We start from the raw sequence: 17,455 nt of genomic DNA on the forward strand, positions 1-17,455 counted from the left end.
TTTTGTAGGAGCCCACTCCAGCCCTCCATGGGCCCTGGGAGGCCTCGCCATCACACCTCATTATCCCCGAGTGCCACGGCCACTCAGGAGTTGGCACACGGTGGGCTTAGCGTAGCCCCCCCGTGTACAGCCTTTAAAGCAGGAGTGTCCAACTGTGGGGGCCACCCGGGGGGGGGGGGCATCTCAAGTACATCTGGTCCAATCTTCTCAGTCTTTACCAATAGCAGCTCAGAACCTGGGCTCCTGGACTACTGTTGCTGGGAGTGCTCTTGGATGCCCAGCATGTCTCGCGGAACTGTTTGTCAGCGTGTTTAGAGTTCAAATTGTTGTTTATTTTCACTTCCTGTTTCTGATTGCCCAATTCAAGGTCAAGTGCCTTTGGCCAGCTTTTGTGGGACTCGGGTCGGGTAGGGGGGCACCATAACTATGGGGCTGATATGATTTGTTTTTTCTCCTGCCTGTGGTGTTGAGGCCTGTCTTGACTTTGCCTGAGTTCACTGGTAAACAAACGAAGGTCACTTGAAGGTCATCCACACGGAAACCTTTTGAGGTCCAACAGCAAAGTGTTTCGTGGTTTCGGGAACGCCCAACTGAAGACGACAGACTCACGCACGTGTTCTTTCTTCTTCTATGGTTGGTGTGTTGTGTGCTTCCGCTTGCGTGTGTTTCCGCTTGTACGTGTGCTTGTGTATCATTTTCCCTCAATCTATTGGTATATCGGTATCACGTTGGCCTCAATACAGTAGGTTATGGTGTTGGTTTGTATGTTCATCTGTAATATTTCATATTTAATATTGACCCAAAATGCCCAGCAACCTTTGATGTCTAGGAGGCTGCGAGTTTGAGACCTTTGCTCGAAAGCCCGAATGTAAAGAAGCTTTTTGACGAGCGTGTCTTTGGATCTCGAGGCTTTGTGGCTTAAAAACTTTTGACAGCGCTCTTCTATTCTCCTCATTTCCACATCCAAGTTTCTAAAGTTAAAGATGGAAGATACCACGTGAACGTTTGCATCCCAGCGGATGAAATAGCAACTTTTGTGTTCAGAAGAAAACGGAGTGGTAAGAAATGCCAGAGGTAAAAATAAGAACGCAAAGGATCTGTGATGTGGAAGATTTTAGCAAAGATTTCCACGGCGGTTTCAGATCCCGTGGCTGATGAAGGCTTTGTCTCGTCAGTCAAGTCTCAGGCTTCCACGTCTCGCATGGCCCGTACATTAGCAAGTTTAGCATGCCAGCGCTATGCCGTGGTATCTCCACTTCAAAAGGAGACCCGGTGAGGTTAATCCTTTGGAACGCTTGTCTCGGTGCTTTTGTTTCCGTCACTCTTTATCCCGGCGCTCCTCTCACATGCCGGTCTTGTCTTCATCTCCCGCTTGTGCTGATGGTTTGCATGCGGGGCTTTTGGACGGCCTGATGAATGCGGATCTCACATCCACTTAATGGACTTCCTGATTGGGAGTGCATTAACAGCGGGAGCGAGACGGAGGTTAGATAAACACTGTGGAAGATTGGCTGATAGTTTGTAAAAATGCCATGGAAGGAAATTAGGACGTCTTCAAACTGGGGATGTTCCGATCGACCGGCCAACGACCGGCCAACGACTAGTATGGGTGGAAAAGCACTTTGTAAAAGGAATGGTTAATCACCCTGATCAGCACATACTACTTCAGATCACCACCATGACCTACAGTAAATCTTCTAAGGTTCTGGGATTGGTGGACTTTTATTTTGTTAGCAATAAAATGGAAATAAAGCTAAAGGGGCGGGCTTTGGCTTCCAGTCGTCTTGGTCTCGAGCTTTACTTCCTGAAGGGAGACATCCTGCAGTAAATCGCCGATGATCATATCAATGGATAGACCCGTGTTTGCATTCCAAGCTGCTAAAAAGCCCTGGGCGGCTGATGCTCGATGCTTTGGTTACTTCCAGGCTGTTGCATGCATGTGTCCACGTCGGCATGCAGGGCGGCGCTTGGCCCATGAAGCCCTTTATGTTATTATTCATGTCCTCTCTAGTGGATAGCACGCCATCATTACTTTCCGATCCTATCACTTGTGTTTGGATGTTGGAAGCATCGCCCTGGGCTGTGTTAGCATGCTAGATGGCAGCCGTGTCTCCGTGGTCCGGCCCGTGAGGCTCCCTTCGACGTTCCTAATGAGGTGTCATTTCTCTTCCGCGTGACTGACTGACTGCCCCCCCCCACATCAAAGCCACATTCCCATTATTTCATGGCCCCGTGTATACAGATGACTGTTAAACTGATAACTAGACATCACTCGAGGAGCTCAATTTCTGCGTAATACCATCTCGTGAAATCACATTACAATGCTGGTTTGACCTTATTAATATGATTTTTCACCATCATACTTGCTGCCATTTTGAATCCTATTAGAGACATTAGTGCCACATTTGCTTTCCCTTTATGGAACTGGTCTATGGATACCTCAGTCCCACGCACACAGCATGATGGATGGTTGGATGGATGGATGGATGGATGGATGGATGGATGGATGGATGGATGGAAGGAAGGAAGGAAGGAAGGATGGATGAATGGATCAATCCAATCCACTTTATTTATATAGCACATTTTATAAACAGAGTTTCCAAAGTGCTGCACAAACTAGTAAAATAAAAAGTAAAAATAAAATACAATAAATAAAGGTACAAATTGAATTCAATCCAAAACTAAAAGATCATTTAAGAAATAAAATGGTAAAATAGATATTAAAATATTAAAAACAAGAAGCGAAACCGAATGGACCGAATGATGGAGGCCAGACTGGTGTGGCAAAGTATAGTAGGAATTGTTGAAGTTGAGATGTTCTTGCGCTACTGTGGCCCATGCATTTCTGGAGTACGTGTCCCATGCACCTGGGTGTCTGGGCATGTGAGTCTGACCATCATCTCGATTAAAAAAAACAACAAAAAACCCTTCATTCATTCTCCAGGGTATAACAGGATAATGGAGTATAGAATATTCCCTAAAATGCTAAATATTCCCAGATGGTGAGTTAACATATGTAGATACTTTTTCCAACCAGAGACGATCGGGTCAGAAAGCGGACTCAAATGATGGAGGTGAAGTATTTTTTTGTATATTTAAACCGACATATTGATGCACATTGTGTGTACTGTTTTTCCAATATTGTGTGTGTGTCAGTCAAGTCCATCGCAGTATAATTGTACATATGTATAAGGCCAAATTGTATTCGCCAAGCGTTATGCAAATGCACCACACGGCTGGAATAAAGGAGCGTAAAGAGGATGAGCTGGTGGAGGCTGCAATATTGAAAGGCCTGGCCAGGGAGGGGGAGCGGGGGTGGGAGTGGGAGCGTGTGCACTGGAGTGAACTGGGGCACTGGGGGGGTGGTGGGGGGGATAAAAAGGAAAGGGAGCAAGGCGATAGGAAAAGAAGCGGCACAGTCACGGCATCATGAAACCGTGCGCCTGCAGGCTGAGGCTTAACTTGCAATTTAGCCTTTTCTTCTTCTGTTGTTTCTTTGTTGGTCTGCACTCGTTTGCGCGTCACTTTGCATTTTTCAGACGCGCGTGAATCCTTTTTTGTGTGTGAGGCATGTTTCCTGGTGTGCAGATGAGAAGACATGTTAATGGGATCTGGCATCAGTCTCACCAATTCTCAGACGCGGAGACGCACGCAGACGCCCCCCCCCTCTGATAAGTACCATGCCTGACGTCGAGCCATCAGCCGAAATTGGAGCTCGGTGTGACAGCCGCGCATCCCCATCTTCCCTTACCTCCTCAGCCTCCGTCACTGGGGGGGCCCTTGTGTGCTGGCCCCTCCCCACAGATGAATTCCCACTCAAGGCTGCGCCGAAAGGTGCTGGAGAGAAGGCCTTCCGTCTTTGTTTATTATTCCCGTGCAGCATGGAAGCGCACGGGGGGCACTTGAGTGTGTTAGCAGGCTCTGGTGAGTGCTTGATGGTGAGAATACAGATGCCATGCCACAAAGGCACAAAGGCACAAAGGCACGGCCGCCTTTGACGTGTAGCATGGGCCTAAGTGGTTAGCGTGATCCTGCACCATTCTATGACTTCAACGCGCATGAATCCTTCTGCTCGTATGAGTGGGGACAGCAGATGTCTGCTAAGCCAGTTTGATCACGAGCACACCGACATGACACATTAGCCTGGCTGTTTATACACGCACACGGCCGCCGTGCGCCCGCCATGCGCCCGCCATGCGCCCGCCTGGTGGGTAAAGATACATTTGTCCCCCGTGCGCCTCTGTTTGCCTATATGCCATCCCCGACGCACATCCACATATGCCGGGTGCGTGGTGGCACCATCACTTTGAAACCAGCAATTAGACACCTCCGCATGAGGGCTGTGGCATCTGCTCAGTATAATCCGGGCCAAAAGGATAATTGTTCCTCTTTGGGAACACCTCAGTCATCATCATGTGTCCCGTGGAAAAACCAGCACAGGACTCAGACATGGAATACCAGCCGGTTTAATGTGGGAAAATATAATAAAAATAGGACTGGATGGAGATAATTGCATGTAAACACACATCGTGCATCGTGAGGGCCATGCAGACGCCAACATGATGGCCCCCGCCTGCCCAAGTCCACCCTGACCCTGGACCTCCTTTTAAAGGTCCCTTCATCAGCTCTGCTTCAATATGTTTTACATTGTTTGGGATCCTGTTCTACATTGGGACTGTACATTTGGAAAAGTGACATTTCTAGTTCATGCCCCCCCCCCCCCCCGTCACTCGCCCTCGCAGTGACGCCACGGGGGGGTGACTGTCGCTCAGGCAAACAAACGTAGCGGTGTACGAGGCAGAGGATGTTGACAGTTTACAAAACAGCATCAGTACCATTTTTTGGATTGATTGATAGCCCCTACATTTGAGGACCAAAGTGCGTGTATAAAGCGTTATTATTATTATTATTATTATTATTATTATTATTACCTACATTTGAGGACCAAAGTGCGTGTATAAAGCGTTATTATTATTATTATTATTATTATTATTATTATTATTATTATTATTATTATTATTATTATTACCTACATTTGAGGACCAAAGTGTGTGTATAAAGCGTTATTATTATTATTATTATTATTATTATTATTATTATTATTATTATTATTATTACCTACATTTGAGGACCAAAGTGCGTGTATAAAGCGTTATTATTATTATTATTATTATTATTATTATTACCTACATTTGAGGACCAAAGTGCGTGTATAAAGCGTTATTATTATTATGATGATTACGATTATGATTATTATTAGTGATTATTGTTATGATGATGATGATTATTATTATTGCTTTGACTTTCATTTGAGTATGGGCCAAGTGTCCTGGTTTGTGGTCATCAAATACGGTCACCACGGTCATGAGTAAAGGTTTTGAAGGAAAAGGAAGTCATATAAGGAAGTCATATAAGGAAGTCATATAAGGAAGTCATATAAGGAAGTCCTATTCCGGTAACGCCTGGGCCATTTCTAACCAAAGCGTCCTTCTGTAGCAGGATGAGACAGCCAAGCATCGGCCGTCACTTTCAGTCCTGGCGGGGTAACCCGCTTAGAAGTCAGGGGAGACCAGAGCGATAGCATTAAGGTGGTGGGGGGGGGGCTCTCTTTGACTTTATCCACCACAAAGGAATGAGAGATGACTGTCGGACGTGGGGGGGCTCGGCTCCCCGCTTGCTCTTCAAATGCTTTTGTCCATTTGATGCAAATGGGAGGGGGCAGCGATGGGCCCCCGTCAGACATCCCCGGAGTGATTAGCTTTGGAATGATGGTGCGTCTGCGATGCGGACCTTGAAGCGGAGGAGAGTCTGGCGGGGGTGTCGGGAGAGGCGGAGCTTGCAAAGAGACCAGTTAATTGAATCTCAGATCTTGTCGAGCTGAAATGAGATCCAGAGATGGTCTCTCACGCCGACTCGGGCGCAGAGCTGATGTTTGTGGCTCTTCTGTCTCCGACATCATAAAGTCTGTTATTAAAATTATTAAAGAGCTCAAATGAAGTGAATGGCGGTGCCCCGTTCCGACTGGCGGGCCAATGACTACTAATGATACAACCCCCGTGGGATCACAGCACACCCGCCAATGAAACCTCTTCCAAAACTAGATCTGTGACCGCCTTGGTAGCTCAGCCTGTGGAAGTCTCATTCCAGCTCCTTTGTGGCTGAGCCACGACATCAGAAAAGGGAATATTGGCCGGGCGCCTTTCATTTATTGAATTTGCAAAGCAGAAAAACAGCACATTAAAGGCGGCGGATATAAAAGCGGTTAAAGACTACTTGGATAATTTGATATCAACACCAGAGAAATGATCTGAGTACAGTACAATACCATCCAGTATTACATTTGTCACTTGGTCAAATGTGGTATTGAATGGTGGACTCCCATCAATGACTTAAACGTGTTATGATTTGAATTGGTATGAATGGAATACGGTCGTGCCTCGCAGTATCACGGTTGGAATAATACTCCATCGCTATATTGCGTTTTTTCAAAAAATAATAAAAGATAAGTTATGTATGTTGTGGTCACGAGTCACATCAGTAATGTGATGAGACGTGGCGTGGCGGAGGCGGGCACACCGTGGTTGAGATTGAGTGATGCATTTTTGGCATCGTTGTCCTTCTTCCCAACTGCGTTTGAAAGACTTTATAAAAAGTAGAATAAGTACATTGGAGAGGCTAACTAGCTAGCTTTTCTCTTTTGGCCCTGCAGTGACCACGTAAGCTGCACAATGTGATGTAAACAAAGCGACTATAGGGTTGTTATTTCACGTCTACAGGACTCAAAGGTTAAAACCCATCTTCTATGCTCTACACAAATATTCTGTTCATTAATGTTGAATTTTCACTTATGACGGCTGGGTCTTGAGACAGTTAACGGATGAGAGATGACCGTGCTAACAAGGGGGATACCCCCCAAACGACGGGCCCCATTCCGCTGTCTCTTAACGACTATCGTTTTGCACCACAAAGAAGAGAAACCATTCTTTTTGTAGAGGATAAATTATTTGGATCCCATACGGTCCCCAGAGACTGGAGCTGTCCTATCTGGTCTTTGAGCTGATGAAGTTCAGGTGCCATGGATGGAGAACACGATGAGAACACCTGAGAACTCTATGTATGCTACATCTGGCTGAAATGCTACATAAATACCCTCGAAGAGAGAATAGAAAACAGGGGAGAGTATTTAGTGTGACCTCCATGGCAGGAACCCCCAAGCCTCTTTCCAAGACAAGTGGATGTTCATGCAAGCAATCTGTTGCTTTTAGTTGGCGACTTCGGAAGTGACTTTTTTTTTTTTTTTTTTAGAATATTGGCTTTCCTTGAAACTCCTTTTTATTTGTAGCGCAAAACATGCACGATTGTAAAGGCCGATAAATGCATGCAAGAATCGATCTATGTGCTCCGACTCACCTCCTACTGTAGGACTCATTGCTAGTCCGCTCAGCGTCCATAGGGCTTAGCATGTAATGAAATGGGGGCTTCGGCTGAAGTGACCTTTCCCATCAGTGGGTTCCCACCTGCTGATGTGTGCGCACATCTTAACATGTAAGCGAGAAGATGGCTGACGGCGGGAGACGATAACGGTGCAGGCAAGGGGAGAGTAAGCTGTGAAATTGCTTTTGAATTACTCGGCTAATATCAATCGATGTTGGATGAGGCTTCTGATTTCCATCACAGGCGCCCAATTAGAGGCGGTGTAGCGCTCCTCGTGTTCCTTCGGTGTCTCGACATGTGTTGCGCATGTAAAGTGGTGTTTTTTTTTTTTTTTTGGGGGGGGGGGTGCTCATTTTCCACCTTTCTTACTGGAAATCGTTTCCACTTCATTCTTGCCAGTCGACTCCAAAGGTCTGCTATTGTCTAAAATGGATGTTCAAGTTCTTATTTGGAGCTTGGATAAGAGTTTATCAGCATCTTCACATATCCTTTGGTGTCTGGGCATGTGGGTCCGCCCTTCGTATATGGGGTACCTATTGATGGGGTACCTATTGATCATTACGTATGGGGTACCTATTGATCATTACAACCGACGCTGCAGAGGTGGGTCCAAGGTTATTACTCAAACCCTGCTTGGGATGTGCAGTCACTATCCCTAAGATTCCTTCTGTCTTTTATCCTCACTTTACTCACAATTACCGTCACTCCCACCCATGCCCCCCAACCCCCCCGTATCCACACCCATACCCCTCCCATCTGCCCTGGAGATTCATGGTAGCATTGACAGAAAGACCTCGCTCGTCTCCCTCTGGATGCTTGGGGGATGTATATCACGGATCAGTGCTTTCGCTGTCTTCTCTCTGACACACTCCAATGCAGCATTTAGACGCGCACAAGTGTGTGTGTGAGTTTGTGTGTGTGTGTGTGTATTCCAAAGGCAGTCGACAAGACACAAAAATGCTGTGTTTTTTTCCAAAGCATCTTCGAAATGTGACATTTCAGTATTGATAAGCACATCTGGCTACAAGTAAAATATACACCAAGGAAAGAGAAAGCCGTGTGTTTACATCTCACGTATGGATTGGGGATGATGGCCAAAATAAAAAAGTGCCCTTTTCCTGTGACAGGCAGCAACTGGTAGCAACTGGTAGCATTAGACCCGTTGCCTCACGTCGTTATTTTCCTCCACCTCTGATACATTTGACTGAGGGATTTCATTCCGGTTGAAATTGTCAGCTAGGAATACGTCACCAACATCGGTTCTTTCTGCCGTAGCAGTAATGCCACTTCGATGCACACGGAGTCCGCTCCCCTTTCCCAGCCACCGTCTCGCCAACCCTCGTTCCGAAGAGCTGAACATCCAGTACTTTGCTTGCTACGTTTGCTGAATCCCGACTTCCTGTGCTCGAGACGAGCGGCAGCAGCCGGGCTGAGGATAAGGAGAGTGTCAGTGATCAAAACGGACCATTAGGAATGCAGCGTGCCGTGCGGAATCTGGGTCACAGACTGAAGCGTCGACTGCAGCGCCTCAACTAAGGAGGCGTAGCTCCGACCCCTCCCCCAACTGGCTCATCCCTGGTTTAGCATCTTTGTGCGTGAGGTTTGTTAGGCATTAATGAAATATCTTTATGGAATTTCAGATTTTCTACCGTGCATATTTGCATACAGCGTGTATGGGTTATCAATGTGCTAATTCATAATGCGTGTCCACCAACTGAAAGCCAACGAGACCTTCCCTCTCAGCTCAAGTGTTTCTGTATGAATCCGTCGTCCATCACTGCGCTGCCTCACTTTAACAAATGGATGTTTGAATACATTTGGACTGTTTATTTGTGTTGTAATGAGAGGCTTTAATCAGGGGGTGTCATGGATTTGAAACGTCCCTCATCGCCGACACACAAAAAAAGCACCCAAAGAGAGACACGCGCGTCTGTGCACACACAGCGATGATTCATGACAAACATTAAAAGCAATTACGTTGAAGTCGGCCTCATATTTTTTATTGTTTACATCACGGAAAGACGAGTCGTTCATCGGCGACAAAGACAACACACGCCACAGTGTGTGTGATTTTGTTGCATAAAGAGCCGAGGTGATGTTTTTATTCATGGAATGAATGTTAAATGCCTTGAAATAATAAATCTCATGGGGTCCCAACACCCCCAAAATACATTTCACCAATAAACACTAAGACTAAGATTGATGCTGCAATAAGCAGTGGAAGTGTAAACAATGTCATGTTTTTGGTTGCCTTTAGACCCGACCAAACAATCATAAAACAATCATGACAACCAACATGATCCATGTTCAAGTAACACATATCAGTTTACACTCCAAAATATGAATAATAATCGGATTAAATACTGGCAACAGTACTATTTGGAAAGATGCTGGAACAAACTTCTGTTTAAGTATGAAACCCTTGACTAATAAATCAGTGAAATTCTAAACTGGGCTTGTTCAACACGTCTCCCGTCACTGATTTAGCTGTACGCTAGCTGGGTGTGACGCTAAGTGATTGTTCCTGAGATGTGATACTATATTAGAAGTACAGTCGTCCCTCACAATATCACGCTTCAGTTGTCTGTCCCATGCTCTACTGAATGTTTGCTGGTGGATGATGGTGTATTACTAGTCATTGGAGTACTGTGATATGTAGTACTGTGATATGTAGTCGACTACTAGGCGGCAGTAATGATAAAACATCGAGACTTAGTCAGCCATGGCATGTCTCTAATATGCAACCTCTCAGTACTGCAACATTTGGAGACTGCAACTCTTTTTTTTTTTATATCTAGACAGAAAACATGGCGTGTATTTGCCTCCATACGTTTCCGTACTACCATCTCCAAAGCAGCTGGAAGGCGTGAGAGAGAAAGGCTTTAAATACCATAATGGGAGTGGTAATGGCATCCTACACGTGTCAAGTGTTGTTTGTATTCATGACCGGAGCACACAAACAGACCACATGGAGCGCCGCTGAAATGGAGCACGTCCCGGTCGTCTCAAACGTTCTCCGCTGGCTGATGTTCAAGACATTTCCCAGCAAAATCCACCATTTTGCCCGCAGCTCCGCCCGCACGCGCGGCCTGGTCATGAATAAATGCATGTCATGCCTCCATGATGCAGTACATGCTGGTTTCCACTCGGCATGAAGCATCTGGAATCCCATTCTGCCTCCTTCATGTATGCCGCCCTACTGTGTTCCTACCATTACAGAATGCTATTTAGCTAGCTCTCCTCCAAACAGCAGCCATAGTCCTGCATCTTCTACCAGAGTTGGCTTCTGTCGTCATCGTGTTAGCATCGCTGTTTCATGGTTGCATATAGCCTATGATTAGTATGTAAGATGGGCCACACCCATTCCACCTGGCGAGGCCGCTATTAACGATCCGATGCTTTTCTGCTTTTCTATCTATGCTGTGAGCATGTAGTAACGTAGCGTGTACATCCATGATAACGTAGTATTGTATCGAGTATTGTGGGATCTCCCATAGGAAGCATAGGAAGGAAGGCATTGCGATGACATGTAGTATTCCACACTGGTCAGTAGGTGTCAGTAATGTAGCATTGATGCCACCACAGGAAGTACTGGACAGACCCGGAAGTAAAAAAGGGATCAACAAGGAAGTCTTCCAATGCCAACATTGCAAGTTTATATTATCTATGATCGACTATATTGGGTAATAGGTCACAATGGGATGTTATTTTATGTCTGGAGAGCTTTAATAATGTTAAAACCCAAATTAGAAGATCCTAAATAAGGTTTCTATACAAGCTAAATATTGGCGATAAAGAAGGAATTATTGTATAATATTTTCTTATTAGCAGACAAATAGACAACAAACCAGCAGCTATTGGTAGACGTAAATCTGCTTCCTTTAGTCTCTTCGTCCCCGTCATGTACGTTTGCTAATGTAGTACGCAAACAGATCTCAGGGCAGTTTTACCCCAAAGCTCAAACTCCAACTGCAAAAATAACCATGATGAATGAATACTTGTGTGGCAGCTACAATAATAAAGTGGGTGGGAACCAGCAGTTGAAGAATTGAGTGAAGTTTTTCACCCTTGACTGCAGCGAATGCCTGAAATGCAAGTGGAAGCTGCGGCCCGGAAGATCGGGATTATCTTTCAGGTTGGCCAAGCAGAAACCAAAGTGATGCTTCCCTGGCTGCCCTTCAAATGATCTTCAGTACTGATAGAGGGACCCCCCCACATTCCCATGTCAACTCGGGATAGGATGAGCTATTCAGTCGCTAATGTGATGAAAGCTGCTGGGGAGTGGATGGAGCTTCAAGGTGTCCAGATGAACCAAGTCAGGCGTGCAGCATGAATGGCTGACCAAGACTTTTGCTTTGCTTCTCGTCGTTGGACTGTTAGCGGTCCTGACAACAACCCCGATATTTCCTTTGGCAGCCCCGTCATTGACGGAGTCAAGCGGCATGTCCTGGATGTGCACACCCGTTGGTAGCGAGGCGGCATCAAACCTTCGTATTTCACCCAAACTGTCAAACGAATGTTTCTTCATTCCGTGTCATGTTAAGCGAATTCATGTGCCAAGAGGCGGGCCTTTTGTGATTGACTTTGACCTCAGGCTTCGTGAGAGATGCATGACATCTTTTGTCAAATACAGATATCTTTTTTTTTCCAAATACCGATATGGTACCGATAACGATCTACTTTTAGTAGTTTGTGTACACTTGGAAGTCAGGAGGACTGGAACAATGCAGTATTTAACCAACAGTACCTGTTGGTTTGTCCTTTGATCGATTGTTTGGTTTTGGTTTATTTTCTCATATTTCATCAGTTCTAATTATCATGCACTCCTAAGTCTTATTATTAATATTAATAAATATCAATAAAAAAGGGTTGGTCAAAAATGGAATTATCAAACTAAATCAATGTTCCAAAATGCATAATTATAGAGAATAATCTATAGTTAAAGTTATAGTTTAATGGTTATAGTTTCATAGTTATAGTAACACTTATAGTTTAATAGCTATAGTTAATAGTTGTATTTAACATGTAGCATGTATGTCAATGACATGGATAAATGAACATGCAACATCTCGTGTCTTTAGTCATAGAGACTAGGGGTGACTCTAGGGGTGCTATTTTATGTCTAGAGGGCTCTAATGTTACAAACCGTATTTAGGTCTTCTACAAAGGTATGTGATTGAAATCAGCAGCCCCCCCTCATGTAAATGTACTAAACACGGTTAGGTCTGGAACTGTTTGAGCGGCAAAGTCGGAAGTCTAGCCTGGTAGCACGAATGAGTCGGAGCTCTTGAAGCATCTCATCTACTTTCAAGCGTAAGCACAGGAGAAGACATGAACTCGAAGATGCCATCAAAAAAGTCGGCTTCTGTCAATGTTTTGCTGAGATGAAACCTTTTTATTCTCAAACAGGCTCGGAGGTTCGGGATTTGCGTGAAGACTTTCCTCCAGTTTGGCAAACTCTTACTAAGGCTCATTCCTCCCCCGTCGTGTTCCTCGCTTGAAGTATCATTGGCCTTTAAATCAGCGGCAATGATGCATGAGGCATCTAGCATCACTTGGAACCCCCCCTCCCTGTGATGAATGGAGTGGAGGAACCCCCGACTGCCTCCCCAGCGAGTCGCCAGGAATAAAGCTCATGTGTGACTATATTTGAAGGATATTTATTTCACGGGCGGCTGTCAGTGGATGTATGTGAGCCGTGACTCTGGAATTGAACGCTGCTGTGATATTCCTGGTGTTTCATCACGTCGGCGGCCATCAAAGCGTTGAATCCACTCAACGTGACTGACACGTGCAAGATTGCACGGCATCCAAATGAGGTTTGATGGCCATTCAGACGTTATCAGGGCGACTGGTGATGAATGGCGCGGGGTCTCCTCGACGGCAGAGATATCCTCCACGCCTATCTGCATCCACTCCTCCACTATCTCATTGATCAAATGCGTGTCCTGCCCGTATCTTTCCATCCAGGTGAACCTTGCTCACTTTTTCATTGTCTTTTGAGGAAGGAAAAAGGTGCCTGCGTGCATCCATCACGTTGGCTTGGCTGCTGTTTGCCTCAGTGAGATAGATGCTTAAGAACGCGTCATTAAACAGCGCCGCGGCCAGTTAGGCACGGGCAGAATAGCAGATCAGCGCACGATGACGACGCAAATGGTCTATTTATTAGTGGATAATGAGGAGCTATGCTTTACTTGATTTCAACTAAATGTAACGTGAAGAAAAGGAGGTCTACTTGGTCGTTTTACAAGCGAATAAGAATATTCATAGCTATTACGCTAAAGAGCCAGGAGCTTCCAGGCAGTTTGGGAGCCCAACACAGTCCAGGACGACTCGGAGAAAACGCATCGACAATTGGTACACAGGGGTGGGGCAGCACCATCGTCCATTTACGGCCGTTCGTTGTTTCCAGACATGAGGGCTCTAAGTCAGGGGTGGGCAAACTACGGCCCGGGGGCCACATGCGGCCCACCAAACGTTTGAATCCGGCCCGCCAATTGCTTTTTAGTATTTCAACTTTTAACATACCAGCTGGCAACATGACTTTCAAGTCGGATGTCTTATTCAGTAAAAAAATAAAAAAAAAATCGTAGTTTGATGTATCTGATGTTTAAAGTGCTCCTGAAAAAAGGAGAAATGAAAACATATAGCTGATATTATATAAAATTTGACAAATAATTCAAGGCGTAAAATTATAAGCGTAAAAATTATTAAAATTATTAAAATTGTTAAAATTGTTAAAATTGTTAAAATTGTTAAAATTGTTAAAATTGTTAAAATTATTAAAATTATAAGCGTAAAATCATGTGTGTTAAATATATGTTCTGGCCCCCCGCACAATTTTGTTAATTCAATGCGGCCCATGAGTCAAAAAGTTTGCCCACCCCTGCTCTAAGTGAATGTGGAGGAAGTAGGATTCAGTACTTGGAAGTCATGAAGTAACACCCGCTACTTTTGTTCTTTGTCTCCATCACATTGCTCAGGCTGCTCGGCCACTGCTAGCATAGCAAGCTAATAAGCTCTCCAATGTGCTAATTCTAAACATAAGAAATATTTCAAATGAAGAGGGAAAGAAACACAAAAGTCAAAAACTTCACAACGCAATGAGATCAATCAGCCGGGCTCTGCTGGGTCAGTAGCCGGTCTCCATGCGGTCTGAAAAGTTATGTCATGTAGCACAGTTGGAGTACAGACTGGGAACAAACCCAAAAAACTGCTTTAGTGGTTTTACAAATGAAAGCACTGCACTCGGCTGGCAGGTAATTCGTCAACATTTAACCTCTTTAACCCGCAAGGTATGCTGGGGAACTTCCAGTGGGTGTTGTGAGCCTCTATCGTGATACTTACATATCCGTCCGTGTGTGTTAGCTGTAGCACCGTGAGTGAGGCGGGGGGGGGGTTGGGGGGGTCTGTCAGGTTGAAAGACACTATTGTCATTCCAGCAAAGTATTGCTACCAATCAATACGTTATTACCAGGCCTTGTCAGCTTTATGAATGCGAAGGTGCCAACAGGCTTCGTACAACAAATGACTGAGCTCCCCCCCCCAACCCCACCCCCACCCCCACCCCCGGGCACCGATTAACCCAAATCTTTTCATTTGTTGTTGTTTTTGGAAATGACAAGCGGATGCTATGCGGCTACTTACCGCATCGCTCGCTTTGACTTTTTGAGACGCAGCAAGGGAGGGGGTTGGTGGGGGTGGTGGTGGTGGGGGGGGCAACCAGAGACCATTTCTTTGTGTTGCTACGCCGCCCCGGTTCTGTCTAACATGTCAATATGTTTGACAATAGCAAATCCCCGAGTGTGCCGAGGTTGATTCAGAAGATGGAAGTGGGTGTTGTTATTTTTTTAACTCGCTAAAACGGTTTGATTTCACGAGATGAAAGCTGTCACCTGCACTCGTGATAAACGATGGAATCACTCCCTCATGCGCCTTACCGGGGCTATTTGTTGATGAATTCATTAGGTAATGTGTGCACTCCGGGGAAAAGAACGCAAACATCCACGTCTCCGGAGCGGAACCACAAACTCTCCAGGCTGTAGAACTTTCAAAAAAAAAAGACTCATCCTAAGCAGCCACTCCCACAGAGGAGACATTCTCACATCCTGATGTTCCTCCAACGTAGAATACTAAACTCCGTGAGGGAAACATCCTCCCAATTCATGAATACATTCACACCCTCAGGCCCAAATTCAGCTTCCCGGGAAAGTTTTCAGGCTGTCAAATGAAGCTCAGCTAAGAAGGAAGGTCAAAATAAACTCCAGCGGGCTGTGAGTTCTCCTCTTCCTGCTTCCTGAACTCCAGGACTGGTGGAGCATCCTGTTTGGTCGGTATGTAAGTGCTTATGGACTAATAACAATAACATAAATGACTTAGATGAGAAGACGTCATTCTGGCGTCTACAGTTGTATGGGGAGGTTTGGTCACTCCCGACATTTCTATATCATTGGGTTGATTTGGATGTATTACACATGTATTACTTGTTCCATGTAGTATTACACAACTGCTGGATGGAGTACGTATCAGGAGTGAAAGGAGGTTTATTGGACGCATAGTGGATGCTTCTGTGGTCCGTTCCATGTCCCCTGCCCGTCATTCTCGGTCGACCTGAGGAATTTCCGAGCACCGACTTCCCCCAGCGAGCTGCCGTGGATTTAGCGCCACTCGTGTGGAACTGCTGAGATACAAATGTAAAAGTTTGCAAGAGAAAGTTGCACCCCTCCTGGCGATCCTGGTGCGTGGCTTTCATGCTCGGCTGTCATGGTTGTTTATCAAGTCTCAGGAAGGTGACAGGAATGCTGGAGGCCTTTTCCTCTTTTAGCTTCATGAAATGATGCTTTAAAATGCTAAACATTTTGGGATTGCCTGGGATTGTTCACATGAAGGAGACGGAGTTATTCTTTCAACAGCACACACCCAACCTGAACACTTTGACAGTTTGACACTTTCATTTCCTGTCTGAGCATTTTAACCCGGATTATCCCGTACGGAGGAGGAGGAGGAGGAGGTGGAGTGTGGTTGCTGAAAAATCCGAGAATTAAAAGCATGTGCTGTGCTCTTTGCTCAGGTTTGGGAAGAGTCGCGGTGCCGAGCAGCCGGCGGACGGGCGAGTGGAGAGGAAGGCCTCCAGCAAAGCGAAAGCCGAGGATGTGCAGGCGTCTGACGAGGAGACCCAGCGGATGAGGCTTGAACAAGAGAGGTGGGTGCTGAGGGAGAGGACTTCAAGGTCAAAACAAGGTCGTGCAAATAACAGAGACTGGGGACAAACATATGGGGGTGGCTGGGGGGGGGGGAAGAGTGCTACTACTTCCCCACACCAACATTCCTTCTCCTCATGTCGTTACCATGATGGCACTCCCACGAGATTCCACCTTTAACGGTAAATTCCGTGTCCCCTCATTCCCATTCATTCCAAGAGGACATTAGGTCCGCATGGTCAGCCTCGGCTCTCGCGGACCTTCCCTGTTGGATTGTGTGGAGCAGTGGGGGCGATATTAGTGCAGGCTGAATGAAAAGACAGCTTGCCGCCTCATTGTTCTCCACCCGCTAAATGAACCCGGCGATCAAACAGCCGCTGGTAATGACGGCTAATTGAATAGAAACAATAGAGCTTGATATCGCTCCCTTTTTCCGCCACTGAAGAGACGGGATGGCCGTGGAAATGCTGCAAACCTCACATGGTCTCCCTGTGCTGAATGGAACATCTGGAGGCCCCGCTCCGAAAGCTCTGCCGCCCTTTCTCTCTGGTATTTGGCTCCGACATGCAGGGATGGCGCCCCCCCCGCTCATTTCCCTGCGTGCACCCCGGGGACCGGCAGGCCCGGCGCTCCATCCAGGCTGCCCCCCTTTTGAGTCGCTCCCAAACGACTGTCATGCTAAGCAGCAAAATCAACACAGGCGCACACAGCGCTGGAGATAAGTGCAATTCCCTCCCCGAAAACGCACACACAAGGTTCGAATCCTTTCAGCGCCGTCACACATTTCTTTGTCTGGACGCACATTCTCATTCCCAGTCCGT

General features: G+C 46.0%; 1 protein-coding gene across 7 annotated transcripts in view; it reads left to right on the forward strand.

The window, feature by feature from the left end:
* LOC131108418 (partitioning defective 3 homolog) overlaps positions 1-17,455 on the forward strand; it is a 192,215-nt gene that overhangs the window by 112,048 nt on the left and 62,712 nt on the right. For all 7 annotated transcript variants that reach the window (XM_058059327.1, XM_058059333.1, XM_058059332.1 and 4 more), the window contains one exon: positions 16,505-16,636. In XM_058059327.1, coding sequence (XP_057915310.1) covers positions 16,505-16,636 — 132 coding nt within the window. The remainder of the gene's footprint in view (positions 1-16,504; positions 16,637-17,455) is intronic.

Source organism: Doryrhamphus excisus, chromosome 21, assembly GCF_030265055.1.
Source record: "Doryrhamphus excisus isolate RoL2022-K1 chromosome 21, RoL_Dexc_1.0, whole genome shotgun sequence".
Taxonomy (NCBI): domain Eukaryota; kingdom Metazoa; phylum Chordata; class Actinopteri; order Syngnathiformes; family Syngnathidae; genus Doryrhamphus; species Doryrhamphus excisus.